General features: G+C 37.5%; 4 protein-coding genes across 6 annotated transcripts; 3 read left to right on the forward strand and 1 right to left on the reverse strand.

The window, feature by feature from the left end:
• Nucleotides 1-725: 725 nt before the first annotated feature.
• Nucleotides 726-6,868, forward strand: cideb (cell death inducing DFFA like effector b). The gene is made up of 5 exons (XM_059355263.1): nucleotides 726-875; nucleotides 1,969-2,083; nucleotides 3,525-3,683; nucleotides 3,757-3,947; nucleotides 4,877-6,868. The coding sequence occupies exons 1-5, from the start codon at nucleotides 850-852 to the stop codon at nucleotides 5,016-5,018; spliced, it is 633 nt and encodes a 210-aa protein (XP_059211246.1). The 5' UTR covers nucleotides 726-849; the 3' UTR covers nucleotides 5,019-6,868.
• Nucleotides 6,869-6,873: 5 nt separating this feature from the next.
• On the reverse strand, nucleotides 6,874-15,333 carry homezb (homeobox and leucine zipper encoding b). 3 transcript variants are annotated; one of them, XM_059355250.1, is made up of 2 exons: nucleotides 15,200-15,333; nucleotides 6,874-10,260 (listed from the first exon to the last, which is right to left on the reverse strand). In XM_059355250.1, the coding sequence occupies exon 2, from the start codon at nucleotides 10,237-10,239 to the stop codon at nucleotides 8,752-8,754; it is 1,488 nt and encodes a 495-aa protein (XP_059211233.1). In that variant the 5' UTR covers nucleotides 10,240-10,260; nucleotides 15,200-15,333; the 3' UTR covers nucleotides 6,874-8,751. The 3 variants fall into 3 exon arrangements, with proteins under 3 accessions (XP_059211233.1, XP_059211232.1, XP_059211231.1); XM_059355249.1 differs by lacking the exon at nucleotides 15,200-15,333 and adding an exon at nucleotides 12,893-13,135; XM_059355248.1 differs by lacking the exon at nucleotides 15,200-15,333 and adding an exon at nucleotides 12,442-12,599.
• On the forward strand, nucleotides 14,711-16,585 carry LOC131990133 (tripartite motif-containing protein 16-like). The gene has a single exon (XM_059355532.1). It carries the CDS (start codon nucleotides 14,711-14,713, stop codon nucleotides 16,256-16,258), a length of 1,548 nt encoding a protein of 515 aa, XP_059211515.1. The 3' UTR covers nucleotides 16,259-16,585.
• Nucleotides 16,586-17,140: 555 nt separating this feature from the next.
• LOC131990134 (tripartite motif-containing protein 16-like) lies at nucleotides 17,141-19,479 on the forward strand. The gene has a single exon (XM_059355533.1). It carries the CDS (start codon nucleotides 17,141-17,143, stop codon nucleotides 18,680-18,682), a length of 1,542 nt encoding a protein of 513 aa, XP_059211516.1. The 3' UTR covers nucleotides 18,683-19,479.

Here is a 19,479-nt window from a genome sequence, read left to right on the forward strand (position 1 = left end):
TTAAAGAATATAATAAGACTAAATAAGTAATACCATTGTCAAAATGTACGGTTACTCTTTGAATATGAATAATAATTATACTATTGTAATATTTTTTAATTACTGAAGACTCAGTAATGTTGTCAATTCTATATATAACGAGATGAATAAAAATAACAATTAAAATAACAATTAAAATAACAATAACAATAATAATAATAATAATAATTATTATTATTATTATTATTATTATTATTATTATTTGTGTCATTCTTATTTTTCTGTTGCTCTCCGTTGAGTACATTTCTGACAAATTAGGACAAATTTTAAGCATATGAACACAAATTAAGTACCAATTAAACTATAATAATGGACCAGAGAAAATACAAACAACAAAATTTAACAGACAAACACACAGTTACCAAGCATGACAGGTATAAATATGAATTTATATTTTTCATAAGACAAGATAAGTAAGACATTACCATATATATCTTATGATTATAAGAGCTAATTGTGAATTTGGCCCCAAAAAACTTGATTAAAAACTTAATTTGTAATTTTTCATGTTTGTTTGTCAGACCTGAATAGTTACTTTATCAGGGGAACTGGTTAATTGGGTCATATTTTTATATAAACAAGACTGTCAAATCATGAATCAGTGCTATACAGGATGTCCCTCACACAAACACAGAGGCTCGGTGAACTTTGCCCCGTTCTTTTCTGTATCTGAGTTATCACCAGGTTCGGGGCAAAGTCTGGCTGCTGGGTCGAACACAAGCAGCACTGACATTATCACAATTTGTCACACCAAAACACCTAAAGCCTAGAAATAAGTCTGTGAGAAGAGGCAGCAAGAGACTGACAAGCATGGACACCACTTCTTCATTCATCAAGTAAGTGGAGATTTAATTTAGGCCTGTTGATAAAATTATGTTGATTTGCTTCACCACCAACAATCCGAACAACTTTGTGTGGCTGTTGGAGCCCCTAAAAATAATGTAATGGACTTAAATAAGTGAGTTATTACCGCAAAGTTTTAACATTTAATTTTAAGCTTTGTTATATAACAATATAATATATTGATGGAATATTGATGGAATAATTCCATTCAGCTTCTACAGTTTTGGGTCCTGTTTATGTTGATTTACTGGGACACTTAAATAAAGTTTTTTCAGTGGGTGAGGTTTTCCTTATCCGAAGCAAGGGTCAAAGGACAGAGGGTGTCGTCTGCTGATTATAAAGCCCTGATGGCAAATTTATTATCTGTGATATTAGGCTCCATAGATAAAATTGATTACTTGACCCCATCAAGACTTAACAGAATGGGTTTAATTAATAATGATCTATGTTGGAAGTGTAGGGCAGAAAGTGACACATTTATCTGTGTATTATGGGAATGTTCTAAGATCCTCCTCTTGTGGGAAAAAGTTATAGATTATATGAGCAAATCATTAAATTATTAACTTCCCAGGTCACCAAGACAGAACTATGGTACCTCTGTTGAACAAATACAGTTTTAGAATAATAACATGTGCACGGACTATTCAAGCTCCACACTGAGTCTGTGGAAAACACAGATGATGATGATGGGGACTGTGGCATGTGAGAAGATGTTGGGGAGATTAAATTGTGAAAATGATATGATAAAAGAAAAATGGGATAGTTTTGGTAGACAGATGTGTTAATTTGCCTGCCTTGCTTACTCACCTGCCTGTCTTAGTTTTAGTTAATTTATTTTCAGATTTTGTATTTTATTTTATTTCTTATTTTATTTTATTTATTTATTTACTATTATTTTTTCATGACCTCCAATCTGTTTTGTTCGGTGTTCATTTGTCTGTTGTAATAATGAAAATAAAAACTTTGAATATTATAAATTATAATTATATTAAAAAAAAAAGATTACTTGACTTGAAGGTAAGACAAGTAAAAATGTCTTAATAAAGAATAATAATTTCCTGACCTTTCTGTGTGGCCTCTCCTCAGATCTGTGACCAAGCGTGTGTGGTCTCCACCACAGCGTCCCTTCAGAGTGTGTTGTAACAACAGGGACACCAGGAAGGGCATCACAGCCGGGACCCTGGAGGAGCTGAAGGAGAGGGTGAGAGTGACTGTAAAAATATTAATAATAATAATAATAATAATAATAATAATAATAATAATAATAATAGACGTATGTACTGAATTTCGTGTCTCTATGTGAAAATGTCCTATATTGTGAGGCTCTTTTGACATTTTCTAGGAACCTGGTCTCACAGGAATCTGTGAAATAGCCACAGATTTCGCTTAACTCAAAATCCGTGGAATAGCCACGGAATCACTCAAATTTCCGTGAAACTGACACGGATTTCGCTACAATGCAAGTTAATGACAGTCATATCCCGTGGCTATTCCATGGATATTTTTTCCTATTGGTTTGTTCCAAGTCACATGACTTTTAAGGTCCCGGTGGTCAGAACAAAAAACATGGCGGACAGTTCTCTCATTTTTAGTGAAAAAATCAATATTTTGACTTAGTTTCTGCATAAAAATTGATTTTGATCACATTTCTAGTGAGAAATATATGTTTTATTTTCTAAATCTTCACTCTGTGAATGTACATAATCACTTTGTATGTTGGAATAGCCACGGGATATGACTGTCTTTGACTTGCATTGTAGCGAAATCCGTGTCAGTTTCACGGAAATTTGAGTGATTCCGTGGCTATTCCACGGATTTTGAGTTAAGCGAAATCTGTGGCTATTTCACGGATTCCTGTGAGACCATGTTGTTTCTAGGGGTGCTACTGAGGCATTTTGCCACGCCCATTCCAGTGAACACTAGAATATGTAAATTTCACCAGAGATTGACGTATATTCCAAATATGCCGAGCATCGCTGTTGATCTGTGTGACTACATTATCAGGACCCATAGCACCTACAGTCTTCGTTCCAACGACACATACCGGTTGACTGTTCCCAAAGTCTGCACCGTACTCAGTAAACAGGCTTTTATGTATCGGGCTCCCTCATCCTGGAATCTGCTCCAGAGCAGTCTCAATCTGCAGGACCTTATTACGGTCACATCCTTTAAAAAACTCTTGAGAGATCTGGAAGCAGACTCGTATCGCCTTTGCACTTGTTTTTTATGATGTCATGATCTTGTACTGTCCATGCCTATCTTACTATGTTGTCTGGCTTGCTTGTATTTCACTGTAGCTCCATGTTTTATTGTCTGTTCTTGTCATGATGCACTGTCTGTCTTATTGTTGTAACTTTTAACCCTGCTGCTGTCTTGGCCAGGCTTCCCCTGAAAAACAGCTCTTTGTGTCTCAGTGGGACCGACCTGGTTAAATAAAGGTTAAATTAAAAAAAATAAAATAATAATAAGTAGGACGGGAGGAGACCCAGTATTGTAGATGAAGATGTGCAAATGGAGTTTTCTGTGTAAATCTAGTGAGGGCCAGTTGACTAAGCTGTACAGCTCACATTGGATGATGACTCTTGATGAGTATGAGGATGAGAATTAGTGATAATCCAGAACAATGTCAACATGTGCTGCAGGTCTGCCAGGCCTTGCTGCTGTCCCTGTCTGCCCTGTCTCTGTCTCTGGTGTGTGAGGAGGACGGCACCGAGGTGGACTCCGACGAGTTCCTCATCACGCTGCCTGACAACACCATGCTGATGGCCCTGGAGCCTGGACAGACATGGAGGCCACAGCCGGTATGTTTGACCACAGAAGTTAAGTGCATTTAAGAGCATCACAGATATTTAAAATGCGACTCTCATCTCCCAGGGGGCAGTCGTGTCCAAATCTCAAGACCACAACAAGCCTCGGACCGGGAGAGACATCGCTCGTGTGACCTTTGACCTTTACAGGATGAGCCCAAAGGATTTATTTGGCTCCCTGAGTGTGAAGGCCACATTTCAAGGCCTGTACTCTGTGAGCGCTAACTTTGAGTGTCTGGGGCCCAAGAAAATCCTCAGGTAAGATGTTACTCATTCTGCAGAAAAAGGCTTCTGTGACTGCCTCATATATTGTTACAGAATATAGAGTAGAGTCTTTATTGTCACTGCACGGTAGTAGCATAAAAGAAAAAAGGGTAGCACAACGAAATTGAGGCACAGCTCTCCCGTCAGTGCAAAAAAGATAAATATTAAATAAATAACCAACCAAGGCATGCAACCTTTAAACAAACAAACGAAGAAAAAAGGACATCACACAAATCACAAAAGTAAGGGACTGTCAACAGAGACACATGGCAAAGGAAAAAACTATTGCACATGTCGCACAGAGAAAAATCTAATATGCAGAATAATACAGTTTTGATATAAAAACGAAAGTTGAATTTCTCTGATAATAAAGTTTTTTAAATTGGAATAAAATGGAATTTATATACTTCATACAACACACTTCCAAGTGTAATGAATATAAAAAAAACTGATTTTCAGGGAATATTTGTCACGTGACCGTTCGTCTCGGCAGAATCAATCATGTCTCTGAGGAACAGAATTTAATGTTTTTAAATATATATATATAATAAAAAAGACATTTAGAGGAGGGATAACCACCAAATCAACATACCAAAAACAATTACTGACCATTTAAAAGTTATATCAATTTATCTTAATTAAAACCATCTATCTTAATCATCTAAAGATGAAATGGACTCCATTAAGGAAAGAATGGGATTCCAAGTTTTATAAAATTTGTTGGGGCACTCCCCTAATACTGTACTTGATTTTTTCTAAGTGTAGAAATGGCATTAGATTCTTTAGCCAAGAGTTAGGGGAGGGAGGATTAGAAAATAGATTTGCTTGAATAAAAAGGGTGATAAGCTTTTTCAAAGTCCAATTCTAGTTCTTGATAAAAACTGTTATGCAGCATACTGATGACACTTTATCTTGTTTTGCAGAGAAGCGCTGCGTATGGCCTCCACCCTCCTCCACGCTGCTGGACACCTGCTCATCACCTCCGCCTCCATGATCCGCCGCATTATCGAAGGCACCGAGCTCTGGCACCCTCAGAGGACGGAGTACACCGCCCGCTGGAACTGACGGAGCCAACACACCTTCTGATACCATCGTTATATGTCTGATATCTTTTATTCAGCCAAAGAAATAATACATACAGCAGGGATGGGCAACTTAAATGCTGCAGGGGGCCACAGTTTTTCATGTTCACTACCACAGGGCCACATATAGGAGCGTGCAATTCACCAAATATGATGAAACTGCAATTTTAAATATGTTTACAGTGCAGTAACTTAACATATTTTATGCTCAAATGCATGTAGAACAGTATAAATAGGAATACAAAAGGTTTGAAGCAAATAAAAAATAACCTCTTACTGTGATTTCTTTTTTTTCAGTGCAAGAACAGCAGACCAACATTGATTGCAAGAAGTCATTTTGTGCATTTTTACACTGAACTTTTAAGATTTCATGCTCAAATGCATGTAGTTGTACTGAGGGCCACTTCAAGTGAGGGTGCGGGCCGTATGCGGCCCCCGGGCCTCCAGTTGCCCATCCCTGAGATACAGTATGGTGTTGTGTCTATGCTCATTTTAATGTATATGAAATAATTCTGAAATTATATTCATGTAGCAAATGAAGGATTGTATTTCGAGATTGGAACAGTATTAAAATATAAGAAAATTCAAAAAAAGGGAAAAAATATATCAAGTAAATAAAGTAAAAAAATTAAAAGGTAAAATAAATTTGTATATAAAAAAATAAAAAAGAGACATAAATTAGATCTACCTCTAAGAATAGGGTTGTATTTTTAGATTGGAACTGTATAAAAAAAAGTTTTTTAAAAAGTGTAAATAAATAAAACTGACATAACAAACAAATAAACGAGACACAAATGATATCAAAGTCTAAGAATAGTAACATAACTCAGATAAGGAAAATCATTTTCCTATCTTTATATTCCCCCTTAGTCTTCCTAAACCTCACATATTCCTATTATCGAGCATCTCACTGAGTAGTTATTGTATAATTGTCCTTTTTAATATGAGGAAAACAATTTTTCAACATGACCATTTACCATCTGGTAGAGTAGTATCTGTAAAAGAAATAAAGACATAACTTGAACATACTTAAGATTATGAGCAGAATAAAGCAGGATAATACCAGAATGAGTGTCATATTGTAGGTATAAATGTAGCTTTTCTATTTTTGTGCAATATATTCTACATAATAACCTAGAATTGTACTTTATTTTTGTTAAATTGATATGGATTATATATTTGCTGGTGAACTTTATGTGCTCTGAGATTATAGCTGTTGTGGTTGTTAATGTTTGATCAGAAACACATTTTAAAAAATAAAATGCAGTATTAATCAGTTATCAGTTTCGATGGTGCCTATGCATTATAAACATACTTATGATGAGTAATAATTTGCTTATAGCACTGTATAATTACCTATAAGCATTCATAAACATGCACCATGCATTCTGACAATAATTGTAACATTAAAATGTATTTTTAATAATAATTTATAAGGTGATGTATCATAATTATTCATAATAGCTGCTCATTTACAGACTCTTTTCAAGGATTATAGCGTATTATAGTTCTCATAGTTGTAATGCATCATAATCTTTTTATAGTGCATTATAATCACATTATTATAATGCATTTTAATGTGATATTAGGGTAAAACCTCTCACATTATTAGTATGTTTATAATGCATTATAGACATATGCTTGCAAAAAACAATGCCAGTCAGTGACCAGCAATTATACATTTTAATATGAAGCATTATGAATATTTATGCATGCTTTTAAAGAGAATCATACAATGCATAAACAGATTATAACCCATTGTAAGTATTTTTAAAAATGCATTAAAGACACAGGCATCATAGGAGGTTATGAGTGTTTTGAAAGAAGAGTCATGTTCGAACAGTGAAAGTTTTTTATTTGAATGGCAATAAAAACTTCTGCACACCACAAACTGACTCCTCAATGTAAATCTGCATCTACATTGTAAATGAGCTTCTTCTAAACACAACAAATGTGTCGAGAAATCACATTAACAGCATAACAGAGGAAATTTTACAACAATGTTTCACAGCCTTTTATCTAAAAAACAGTATTCAGAACATTAACACATAATTAGAGGAAACTAAACTGCTTCTGCTGGGCATGCAGCTACATTTCTGTTTGTCCCTCTAAGCAGTTTTCCACAGTTTTCCTATGGATATTTTTGGTGCAAGGGGGCAAATGAGTATCTTCTGGAAAGGCAGTACATGCATGTTGACAAATGTAATAAGTTTTCATAATAACAGTGTCACAACAAAACATTCTATGTTAAAAAAAAAGAGGAAAACTCACAGGAATGTGTCTAACTTGGCAATCTTTTTTCAAACATCTGTCTTAAAGGGACAGTTTACCTCCAAATTAAAAATATATTTTTTTCTCTTTCGGTGTGAGTCAGAATGGAACTACATAACATTCGACTTGTGAGGCCAAAAATACATTTAAAAAAGTTGACAGCAAAGTCTCTTTCCATAAATCATGACTCAGTTATTGAAGACAATCAACAGCAGCCCAGTCGTCACATTTGCAGCATTTTTAAAGTCACGTGTCACTATGAGAACAGGATGAGTGGTTAAGAAACATTCAACTATCTATGGTTTGCAGAAATGTAAAATGACAGCATTTTTTTTAGCCACAGGGTTGTCAACAGATCTTGTGAGCAGTTTCCTGTAGGAGCTACACTCATCATCAAAATGACCAAAAAAAATTACATAAAATTACAAAAAAAGACACAAAATTACTTAAAAAAGACACAAAATGACAGACAAAAAAACTAAATTACTTAAAAAAAGACACAAAATGACCAAAAAAAGACACAAAATTACTTAAAAAAGACACAAAATGACCAAAAAAAGACACAAAATTACTTAAAAAAAGACACAAAATGACCAAAAAAAGACACAAAATTACTAAAAAAAAAGACACAAAATGACAAAAACACACAAAATGACTGAAAAAACACTAAATTACTTTAAAAAGACACAAAATGACAAAAAACAACACAAAATGACCAAAAAAGACACAAAATGACCAAAAAAGACACCTGGCTTACAACGAGGTGTGTGGATTGTCTTGAGTAACTGAATCATGACATCTGGAAGGAGACATTGCTGATGAGTTTTTCAAATGCATTTGTTGGAGCTTTGAGAGCCACAAGCACATCCATCTAGTTCCATTATAGTCCAGAGAAGGCAGACATCCATACAGTCAGATAAACAACAATTTTGGATTTATGGGTTGAACTGTCCCTTTAAATAACCATAATAACAGTATAACAATGATACATCGCATGTAAGTTCACAAGAATGTGTCAAACCTTTTACCAAAAGTTCAAAATGTCAACACAAAAGTCACTAAACTGCATCTGTTGCCTCCTTAACCCTCGACCTCTTCATGACGTCAAAAAAAGACACAAAATAACTAAAAATAGACACAAAATGACTAGAAAAAAGAGACAAAATGACCAAACAAAGACACAACAGACACAAAATGACCAAAAAAGACATAAAATGACAAAAAAACACACAACAGACACAAAATGACCAAAAAAGACAAAATGACAAAAAAAGACACAAAATAACTACAAAAAGACACAACAACAGACACAAAATGACCAAAAAAGACACAAAAAGACACAAAAAAAGACACGAAAAGGATTCAAAAATGGACAAAATAGTCCCAGACTCCATAGAGTTAAAATGTAAAGAGGTACTCTTAGTGTGCTTTTTGGCACAGAGGCATCACTTCTGGCCACAGCTTTCACTCTTCCAGGTTGCTTCTCCACCAGCCTCACTGAGAGCCACACATATCTTCATCTTTAGCAGCGTGCTGAGGCACTGGTGGTACTGGACGTTGGCCAGCACGCGGCTGTGCTGCTCCGTGTTCATCCAGCGCGGCTTTCCTTTCTTGATGTAATATCGCATGTCGCTGAACCACTGAACCAGCATGTCTCGGGGGATGTCGATGGCCGCGGCCAGGCGGCTGTAGCCCGCCCCGTCTGGATACTGGCAGTACAGGAACGCCACCTTCATCATGGCCAGCTTCGTCCGCGTCCACATCTTTGTGTTGTGGCGGATCTTAGTGAAGAGTCTGCAGGAGTCTAACACGTGAGAGATCTGCTGCTGGGTGACCACGGGGGAACCGTACGCAACGATGACATCACTGAGCACCTCTATGAACTTCAGCCTGTCCACATCACTGATGGCATTATCATGGCTGGTTGACTCTGTGTGCACGCCTGGAACACTTTTCAGCAGTTTTGTGTGGTTTTCGGAGAGCTGAGGCCCCTCAGAGAGCTGAGGCCCCTCAGAGAGCTGAGTCTGAGACTGGGGGATGAGTGGAAGACTTGCATCCAGCAGCTCATCAGGCACCACAAAGCTGCTGTAAGCAGACGACGATAATTCCTTCTTTGCTTTCTTCATCATTCTGGTGAAAGGTCTTGTCTCCGTCTGAGCGGATTTCTGCCACTCCATTCCACCTTCATCACTTCTTATTCCTTCTTCTCCTGCTTCTCCTTGTTTCTTTTTCTTATTTCCCATCTTGTCCGTCGCTGTCATCCTTTTCCGCTTCCGAGTATTCCTTTTGACTTCATCTACTTTCCTCTCCTTTTCTTTTTTCATTGGTTGCTCCAGCTTAATTTTTCCCTCCACTTCCTCATCCGAGCTGACATTTTCTCCCATCATCCTCCCCTCTCTGGTGCTCCGTTCCTCCCCAACGTCTCCTGCTGTCTTCCCACCACGATCTTTCACATCTTTGTGATTCATTTTGCATTTCTTTTTCTCTCCTCTATCCTCTTTTACCTCATTATCCTCCATCTTTTTCTGCAGGCTGTCCTTTCCCGGACTGGGCTTGAACTTCCTCCGAACCATGCGGATGTCTTTACAGTCCCAGCTGATGCCGCAGCGCAGCCTCTGTAGCATGAACCACACCTTCACCTGGTCGGGGTGCAGGGAGCAGCGCTGCGCCAGAGCATTCGTCTGTTTCTGAGACAGGTACGGGAAGCGTTCGAAGGCCTCGTTCATCTCTGCTGCACCATCCATCTGTAGGTCGATCTCATTTGAGTACACCCAGACAAGCTGCTGACTGTCAGAGAGCACAGGGAGGACCACGGCACTGCTCTGGTTCAGACTGAAAGCCATCGGGGCCTTGTTCAATCCTGAAGTCTTTCCAGGAGCGGAGGGTGTCTTTTGTCCAAGCCTGTTAAGTCCTCCATTAACTTTGTGTCTCATCTTTCTAATGTGGGACGCCTCCTGCAAAGAACAAAGAGCAACAGCGATCAAAAAAGGTTGATACCCAAAAAAAACATGCATTCAAATCCATTCTGCTGAGTCCTTCTCAATCTTTAAGAAGAGACTGAAGACCAACTCTTTACTGAACACTTTCACTCTTGATCTACACTGACCACTACGACAAGTACCTATAAAGCACTTGTGTCCTAATGAAGTAGTTCTCGACCTTTTTGAGTCGCGACCCCCAATTTAAAATGCATGTTGTCCGCGACCCCCGCTCACTGAATACAATCTCACACACACAGTTCAGATCACCCAAAAAAGAAACAAAATGACCCAAAAAAGACACAAAATGACTAAAAAAGACCCAAAATGACCAAAACCCCCACAAAATGACCTATAAAAGACACAAATTGACCAAAAAAGACCCAAAATGACCGAAAAAAGAAACAAAATGACCAAAAAAAAGACTCAAAATGACCAATAAAAGACACAAATTGACCAAAAAAGACACAAAATGACCAAAAAAAGACACAAATTGACCAAAAAAGACCCCAAATGACCAAAAAAAGACCCAAAATGACCCAAAAAAGAAACAAAATTTACATTTACACAGATTTTTCTACACATATTATATAATGGTAGATCACTTTAATATCACTAAAATATTTGGTTATATTTGGTGTTTTATGTGCTAGCTTGCAAATCAGTAAAGGGGTTATTAGGATCAGTCCAATGAAATATTTGATTTGACAGATTTTGTTCTAGCAGGTTTTCTACAAGTATAAAAAAGTTCAATTGAATGCTTTTTAAGACCTTTTCAAGATGATTTTTTTCAAACAAAACTGAAACAATTATGTTTTCTGTTATTCAATTGAGCATTAAAGGTAAGTGCTGACTCCTGTCATAATATTTCAGACTGCAGTATATGATTCAAACAGACTCAAATTACTTTAGTTGATCTTAGATTGCAGCTGAATACATCTGGAATAAATCTAGCCAGAATTTAAAATAAAAAAAGTATTAGGTTTAGTATTTGCAGTGGTGGAAAAAGTATTGAGATCCCTTGACCCTTACTTAAGTAAAAGTACTAATGCCACATTGTAAAATTACTCCCATACAAGTAAAAGTCCTGCATTAAAAACAAAAAGTATCGGCATCAAATTGTACTTAAATTATCAAAAGTAAAAGTACTCATCATGCAGAATGGACCCACTCAGATTGTTTTATATATTCCAAATATATTGTTAGATTATTATTATTGTGTATTATTATTATTGTGTTTAAAGATTTGTGTATTTTAGACTTAATATCATTTTCGTTTTCGTTTTTTTACTTCATCACTATCTAGATAATAATTTGTCTTTCAAATAAACGTATAATTTCTATTGTTTTTATGATTAAATTAGTATATATATCCAAAGCAGAGAGTGGTAATTGCAATAACTGCTCGGTTTAGAGTTGGATTTTGTGGTTTTTATATAATTATATTTCTCAAAATTGAAATCTACAACTTTGTGACAAGATAAAACAGACATCAAGAAGTTCATTTTTTAGTTATAACTCAATTTTGACCAAAAAATGTAGTTTACTGCACTCTGGTTTAGCTGTAAAAAGTTCTAATAGTAGTGATAAACAGAGTGCAGTAACAACAATGTTGTTGTCTTCTTTCAGCTTTTATATTTTGTTTTATTTTAGACTTAATATCATAAAGTAATGCTTTATTTTAGTATTAATATCATTTTATCTCACTTTTTTTACTTCATCACTATCTAGATAATAATTTCCCTTTCAAATAAACTTATTATTTCTATAATTTTTATGTTTAAATACGTATATATATCCAAAGCAGACAGTGGTAAGTGCAAACTGCTTGGTTTTGAGTTGGATTTTGTGGTTTCTATATAATTATTTCTCTCAAAATTGAAATCTACAACTTTGTGAAAAGATAAAACAGACATCGAGGAGTTAATTTTGAGTTATAACTCAATTTTGACCAAAAATGTAGTTACTGCAGTTAGGCTTTGTTGGGCAGAACAGTACTTGAGTAAATGTACTATATTACATTCCACCACTGGTATTTTGTAACATCTGAAATGTTGATTTTCATGCAGAAAAGCTTGACTAACTTTCCAAAAAGAATGTGACAAATGTAAACACTCTATTGACTTAACTGTGGTGTTGTTAAATGCTATTACTTACCAATGAAATGCTGTAAAAGTTGCTGGCTAAATTCGAGCTAACCGTTGACGTATCTTTTTTCTTCTTCTTTATTGACAATTAAGGAACGTGACAATCATGAGGTCAGACAAAAAGGGATTACAAGAAACAAAGAACTAATCAGGAGAAATAGTAGTAAAACATAAAATAAATAAAAATAATAATTAAAAAAAGATTTTTTATTTTTTTTAAATCATTATCAGTGAATGCACACTTTATGTACTTCATACTCTCTGCCTGACCGTTGACGTATCTTACGTTACTCCTAGGTAACGTCAGTGACGTTCCAAAGCACATGTTAGCTTGCTAATTATGCTAAAGTAAACATAGCTTTAGTGTACTGTAACGTTATCAATTAACTTTACTGTCGCTATATTAAGAAAATACAGACGTTATCATTAGTTCCAATTAATTAATGGTTTGGACTTCCTACCTTTCAGCGGACGAGATGTCTTGTAAGTGTGACTGGAGTTTTTTTTTCTGCTGATCTGGTTTAGACCATAATGTTAGCATGAAAGCTGCTCATTGGATCCACATACATTAACACTTTAATTTAGTTTGTTTGGTTAATAATGTGAAGTTAATGCTCACATCATCAGGAATTATGGTTTATTATGAATTCTACATCTTTATCTAATTATATATGGTATATATCAGTGGTGGAATGTAACTAAGTACATTTACTCAGGTACTTTATTTAACCATTTGATGCAAAACATATGGACACCCCTTCTATTGCACAACTTAAATATATTTAACATGTTGATGTATCATTTTGTCACACATTATTATTCACAGCGCTTCACTTTTTCCACATTTTTTTATGTTTCAGCCTTATTCCAAAATTGATTCAATTAATTTTTCCCTAAAATTATGCACACAATACCCCATAGTGAAATTTTTGACCAATGTTGTGCATTAGTAGCGTAGTGATGCAAAAAGGGGTTTTATTCAAAAAGTAAGAAATGAAAACAAAAAATTAGGATGTATGATGATCAAAAACAAGTTGATTGAGGAAAATCTGGAATACTGAATGATGAAATTTATTTATTGCAAAGATATAGAAAAAAAACCTCAATCGGGTCACTTTAGACCCATGTTGTGCATCAAAGGGTTAAGTATATCCATTTTATGTAACTTTTTACTTCTACTCCATGACAATTTGAGGCAAATATTGTACTTTTTACTCCACGACATCTTGCTGCCAGCTTTAGTTCCTTTTAAAACATTAAAAGCATGATACATTTATTAAAAATAAACCACATAACAGTATATTAGGTAGTTACAATTGTCTCTACCTTTAAAAAATGAAAACACTGCATACATAAATGCATTAATCATAATAATAATAATCCAAGAATAGATTTGGAATATATATAATATATCTGAGTGAGTCCATTCTGCATAATGAGTACTTTTACTTTTGATGCTGATAACTTTGTACTTTTACTTAAGTAAGTTTTGAATGCAGTTTTACTTGTAGTGGAGTCATTTCAGTGTGGTATTAGTCATTTTACTTAAGCAATGGATCTGAATACTTTTCCCACCATTGCTATAATAAAAAATAAGACAAGATGATGACAAATGGATTATTTGAGGGGAGACACGACAGGTGAAAAGGGTAAAAAAAAGTATAACTACTAAGACATCACCATGATGGAACCAATTGAATAATTAAATTGATGCAATTCTTTTATTATTCTTTTAATTTATTGTATTGCAAGTTTTTTTCTGAAATGTTATGTTTCAGTGTGCATATTTAAGGCCTTTTTTAATTATTACTTTTAGCCAATTTAGGTGGAGAAAAATGTATTGATAGAGGTAACAATCAGAAACACCTGATACAATTCAACAGATACACAAAACATCCAAATGACAATAATGTTTAAGTAATAGTTTCCACCGAAGCCGAGAACTGTTACTTTCATGAAGGTAGGAGTCATTTTGCTGCATAAGTTTTAGCTGGGTGTAACTTTAAAACTGGCAACTGGGTGTAGGCTCTACCTGAAGTAGATTATTAATATGTTTTCAGTGATAAGGTAAGTTTTTTATGAGCAGTAGGGGAACAAGATGACGTTATGTAAAGCTATAAAGTTTCTTTCCCGGAAAATGATACTGGAGAGCAGCCCAAGTTATTATAACCAGTCTCTGAAGGACGAGCAACAGGCAATTTCAGAACATTTAATTACGAGTGTTCACTGAACGAAAACTGAAGAGCTATTAGTTCCAAGATCTTGCAGCTTTTGAAAACATGTCTGACAAACTACAAAAGGGTCCAGGAGCTATCCTCTGTGACATGTGTACAGGGGAGGACAGGAAACCAGCACGGAAGACCTGCATGAAATGTGAGATCTCCATGTGCGTCCAGCACCTCCAGGCCCACCTCACCACTCCTGTGTTACTCCAAACTCATCCTCTGACTGAGCCAATGGCCTCAGGGGAGGCAGGCTTAGGTGGCACCACTAAATGCCCCCAGCATGGCAAACTCCTGGAGTACTACTGCTTGGATGACATGACCTGTGTGTGTGTTTCCTGCGCCATTGAAGACCAGCACCGTCTGCACAATATCAAGACCTTCTCCACAGCCCACAAAGAGCTCCTGGCGAAGCTCAACGATGCCAGTCAGCAGGCCTTACTGGTGAAAGTTGATTCCCAGAGTATGAGTCTGAAAAAGTGGGATAAGAGTGAAAGAGAGAAGCTGGGTCGCTCTAGCGTGCGTCTCATTGAGGCTGTGACTAACCTGCGTGACATCACCCTGACCAGTGTCCAGAGTTCAGTCTCTGCCCGGATGGTGTCCATCAAAACCAGCAAGAGCAGCATGCAAGCTGCACAGCAGGAGAAGGACACCTTCAGATTCCTGCAGATGTATTCTCAGGTGCATCGGGACATGGAGAAGGCCAAGGCTGTGGATCTGAGGAAAGGCTTGGAGCCTGGCAGTAATCGGGACAAACTGGTTCAGGAGATAACACAGAATGGGGAAAAGATGATGAAGCAGGCAGGCCAATTCTGGGGATCCTTGCTGACTCTGGTTGATCCAGAGAACCACCAGGAGCTCACTGCTACTGGTTCTGACCTGATCTTTGACCCACGGAGCTTTGGCCCTGGCATGTTGCTGTCCAAAGACAAAAGGAAGGTTTTCTACAGCAGTTGGTTGGGGCAATGCTCTGCCACTCTTCTGATCCGTAGTACCCAGGGAGTTCCTAACATTCAGAGGTGGATGATCAGTCTTTCCCCGGACTCTGACTGGACCATTGGTTTATGTGACAAACAGTCTGCAATGAACTTGAGGGATGGAAAGGTTATTGGACATGCCTATGGTCTGTGCTGCAAGGGTAACCAGCTCAGCTATCTCTCAACTTACAAGTATAATGATTGTGACCGTACAACAATCTGTTCAGGTGATTATTTCAAACAACGCATGGTTTACTCTACATTAATCACACATTGTGGCAAAAATGGGAGCAAGGCCATACTGCGACCTGAAAGGGTTGAAGTGTTTTGGAACTCTACTGTCCCCTCGCTGTCCTTCTTCAGCAGAAATGGACAGCATCAGAGGGAAGAAATAATCACAATTGGAATGGACCACACCTACGGCCTGGTCCCCTTTGTTGAACTAGGAAAGGAAAATGTCAAAGATTTAACCCAGCAATATTGGCAGTGCTCCTGTGGGAAATCTTTCCACAAGAACAGCAGTGGATATAGTGATGGAAGGTGCAACTACTCTCGCTTGGGTAATTGTCAGTGTGGAGCAATTATTGGTGACGTATGCATCACAGAGGTGGTTTGTGAACTGCAGTAATGAGTGAGATACTTTGATCATTGCTCATCATTATCCAAAGCTAAGAACTGCATGGCTTCTAATAGCTACAGTTATAGTGTCTCATGTTTTCATTGGATGAGCATAAATCTCACTGACTGTTGTTAAAATATAGTTCTGGCAGTGTGAATATCAGTAATAGACCAATTGCTTACATGATAAGCAATGTAACATCTTCAGCTGAATGTATTTTCATTGTTGTGATTTGATTTGGGGACTTGGTTCTTATGTAAACAACAATGTTAACTTTAATGTTTCTGTTATTTTCTGTGCTCACATAGTACATGCATTTTATGGTTTACAGTCCTAACATTTGTGTCATACTTACGTTGTTAATGGTCCAATCATTAAAACGGCAAGCAAAATTTTAAGACTTGAGTGTCCAGAGTTATTTGCATATTATAGCAAATGCAAAACAAGTTAAATGTGAGATTTATCAAGAGAGGTGGAGCAAATCTAAAGACGTGAATGTTATTGTATATAAATCAAGAAAATGTAAATGAACATGATGAATGAATTATAAGATTTATACAGTCTGCTAGTCTTTTTTTAAAAGTCCTGTCACTTCCTCATTTCTAATATATGACACGAAGCGTATCTAATATGATCTAATAAAAAGGCTGAACCAAAGTCCATCTGCAGTCTAACTCCAACCCCTGAGTGTTTGATTTAGCAGTCAACGAAACTGCTGCTGTGGGAGAGTCATCAGACCAGAAACGGGTCAACAACTACATTCAGGAAAATCCGATTTCATCGGTTTTCTGCAAAAACAGAGTCAATAAGGGCAACAAGGAGGATCCTAAGGACTTCACTACAAAATCATTAACAAGAAAAATCAAATCAGGACTTCCTGCTTTTGAAAACATGTCTGACGAACAAGCAAAGGGCTCAGGAGCTATCCTCTGTGACATGTGTACAGGGGAGGACAGGAAACCAGCACGGAAGACCTGCATGAAATGTGAGATCTCCATGTGCGTCCAGCACCTCCAGGCCCACCTCACCACTCCTGTGTTACTCCAAACTCATCCTCTGACCGAGCCAATGGCCTCAGGGGAAACAGGCTTAGGTGGCACCACTAAATGCCCCCAGCATGGCAAACTCCTGGAGTACTACTGCTTGGATGACATGACCTGTGTGTGTGTTTCCTGCGCCACTGAAGACCAGCACCGTCTGCACAATATGAAGACCTTCTCCACAGCCCACAAAGAGCTCCTGGCAAAGCTCAACGATGCCAGTCAGCAGGCCTTACTGGTGAAAGTTGATTCCCAGAGTATGAGTCTGGAAAAGTGGGATAAGAGTGAAAGAGAGAAGCTGGGTCGCTCTAGCGTGCGTCTCATTGAGGCTGTGACTAACCTGCGTGACATCACCCTGACCAGTGTCCAGAGTTCAGTCTCTGCCCGGATGGTGTCCATCAGAACCAGCAAGAGCAGCATGCAAGCTGCACAGCAGGAGAAGGACACCTTCAGATTCCTGCAGATGTATTCTCAGGTGCATCAGGATGTGGAGAAGGCCAAGGCTGTGGATCTGAGGAAAGGCTTGGAGCCTGGCAGTGATCAGGATAAACTGGTTCAGGAGATAACACAGAATTGGGAAAGGACAGTGAAGCAGGCAGGCCAATTCTGGGGATCCCTGCTGACTCTGGTTGATCCAGAGAACCACCAGGAGCTCACTGCTACTGGTTCAGACCTTATCTTTGACCCATGGAGCTGTGGCCCTAGCATGTCGCTGTCCAAAGACAAAAAAAAAGTTTTCTACAGCAGTTGGCAGGAGCAATGCTCTGCCACTCTTCTGATCCGTAGTACCCATGGAGTTCCTAACATTCAAAGGTGGATGATTAGTCTTTCCCCGGACTTTGACTGGACCGTAGGTTTATGTGATGAACGGTCTGCAATGAACTTGAGGGATGGAAAGGTTTTTGGACATGCCTATGGTCTGTGCTGCAAAGGTAACCATCCCAGCTCTCTCTCGATTTTAGATTATTTTGATTGTGTTAGTCACAAGTCAAATGTTAGGAGAAGAGTCCCCAGATCTACAAGTCATTTATCCAGCCGGTGGAGACGAATTGAAAACGAGGCCATACCGCGACCTGAAATGGTTGAAGTGTTTTGGAACTCTGTTGCCTCCTCGCTGTCCTTCTTCAGCAGAAATGGACAGCACCAGAGGGAAGAAATAATCACGATTGAAGTGAGGCAGACCTACGGCCTGGTCCCCTTTGTTCAACTAGAAAAGGAAAATGTCAAAAATATAACCCAGCCACGTTTGCGGTGCCGATGTGGGAATTCTTTTCTCAAGAAAGACAATGGATACAGTGATGGAAGCCGCGACTACCCTCAACAGGGTAATTGTCAATGTGGAGCAATTATTGGTGACGTATGCATCACAGAGGTGGTTTGTGAACTGCAGTAATGAGTGAGATACTTTGATCATTGCTCATCATTAGCCAAAGCTAAGAACTGCATGGCTACTAATATCTACAGTTATAATGTCTCTTGTTTTCATTGGATGAGCATAAATCTCACTGACTGTTGTTATAGTAGAGTTCTGGCAGTGTGAATATTAGTAATAGACCAATTGCTTACATAATAAGCAATGTAACATCTTCAGCTGAATGTATTTTCATTTTTGTGATTTGGTTTGGGGACTTACTTCTTATGTAAACAACAATGATAACTTTAATGTTGCTGATATTTTCACATAGTACATGTATTTTACGGTTTACAGTCCTAACATTTGTGTCATACTTACGTTGTTAATGGTCCGATCATTAAAACGGCAAGCAAAATGTTGAGACTTGAGTGTCCAGAGTTATTTGCATATTATAGCACATGTATGCAAAACAAGTTAAATGTAAGATTTATCAAGAGAGGTGGAGCAAATCTAAAGATGTGAATGTTATTGGATATAAATCAAGAAAATGTAAATGAACATGATGAATGAATTATAAGATTTATAAAGTCTGCTAGTCCTTTTTTAAAAGTCCTGTCACTTCCTCATTTCTAATATATGACATGAAGCTTATCTAATATGACCTAATAACGAGGCTGAACCGAAGTCCATCTGCAGTCTAACTTCACCCCCTGAGTGTTTGATTTAGCAGTAAACGAAACTGCTGCTGTGGGAGACTCGTCAGACCAGAAACGGGAGAACAACTAAATTCGTCAGATGAGCCTCAACAACTTGGACCTGGCCCCCTTTTTTCAACT

Source organism: Centropristis striata, chromosome 17, assembly GCF_030273125.1.
Source record: "Centropristis striata isolate RG_2023a ecotype Rhode Island chromosome 17, C.striata_1.0, whole genome shotgun sequence".
NCBI classification, from domain to species: domain Eukaryota; kingdom Metazoa; phylum Chordata; class Actinopteri; order Perciformes; family Serranidae; genus Centropristis; species Centropristis striata.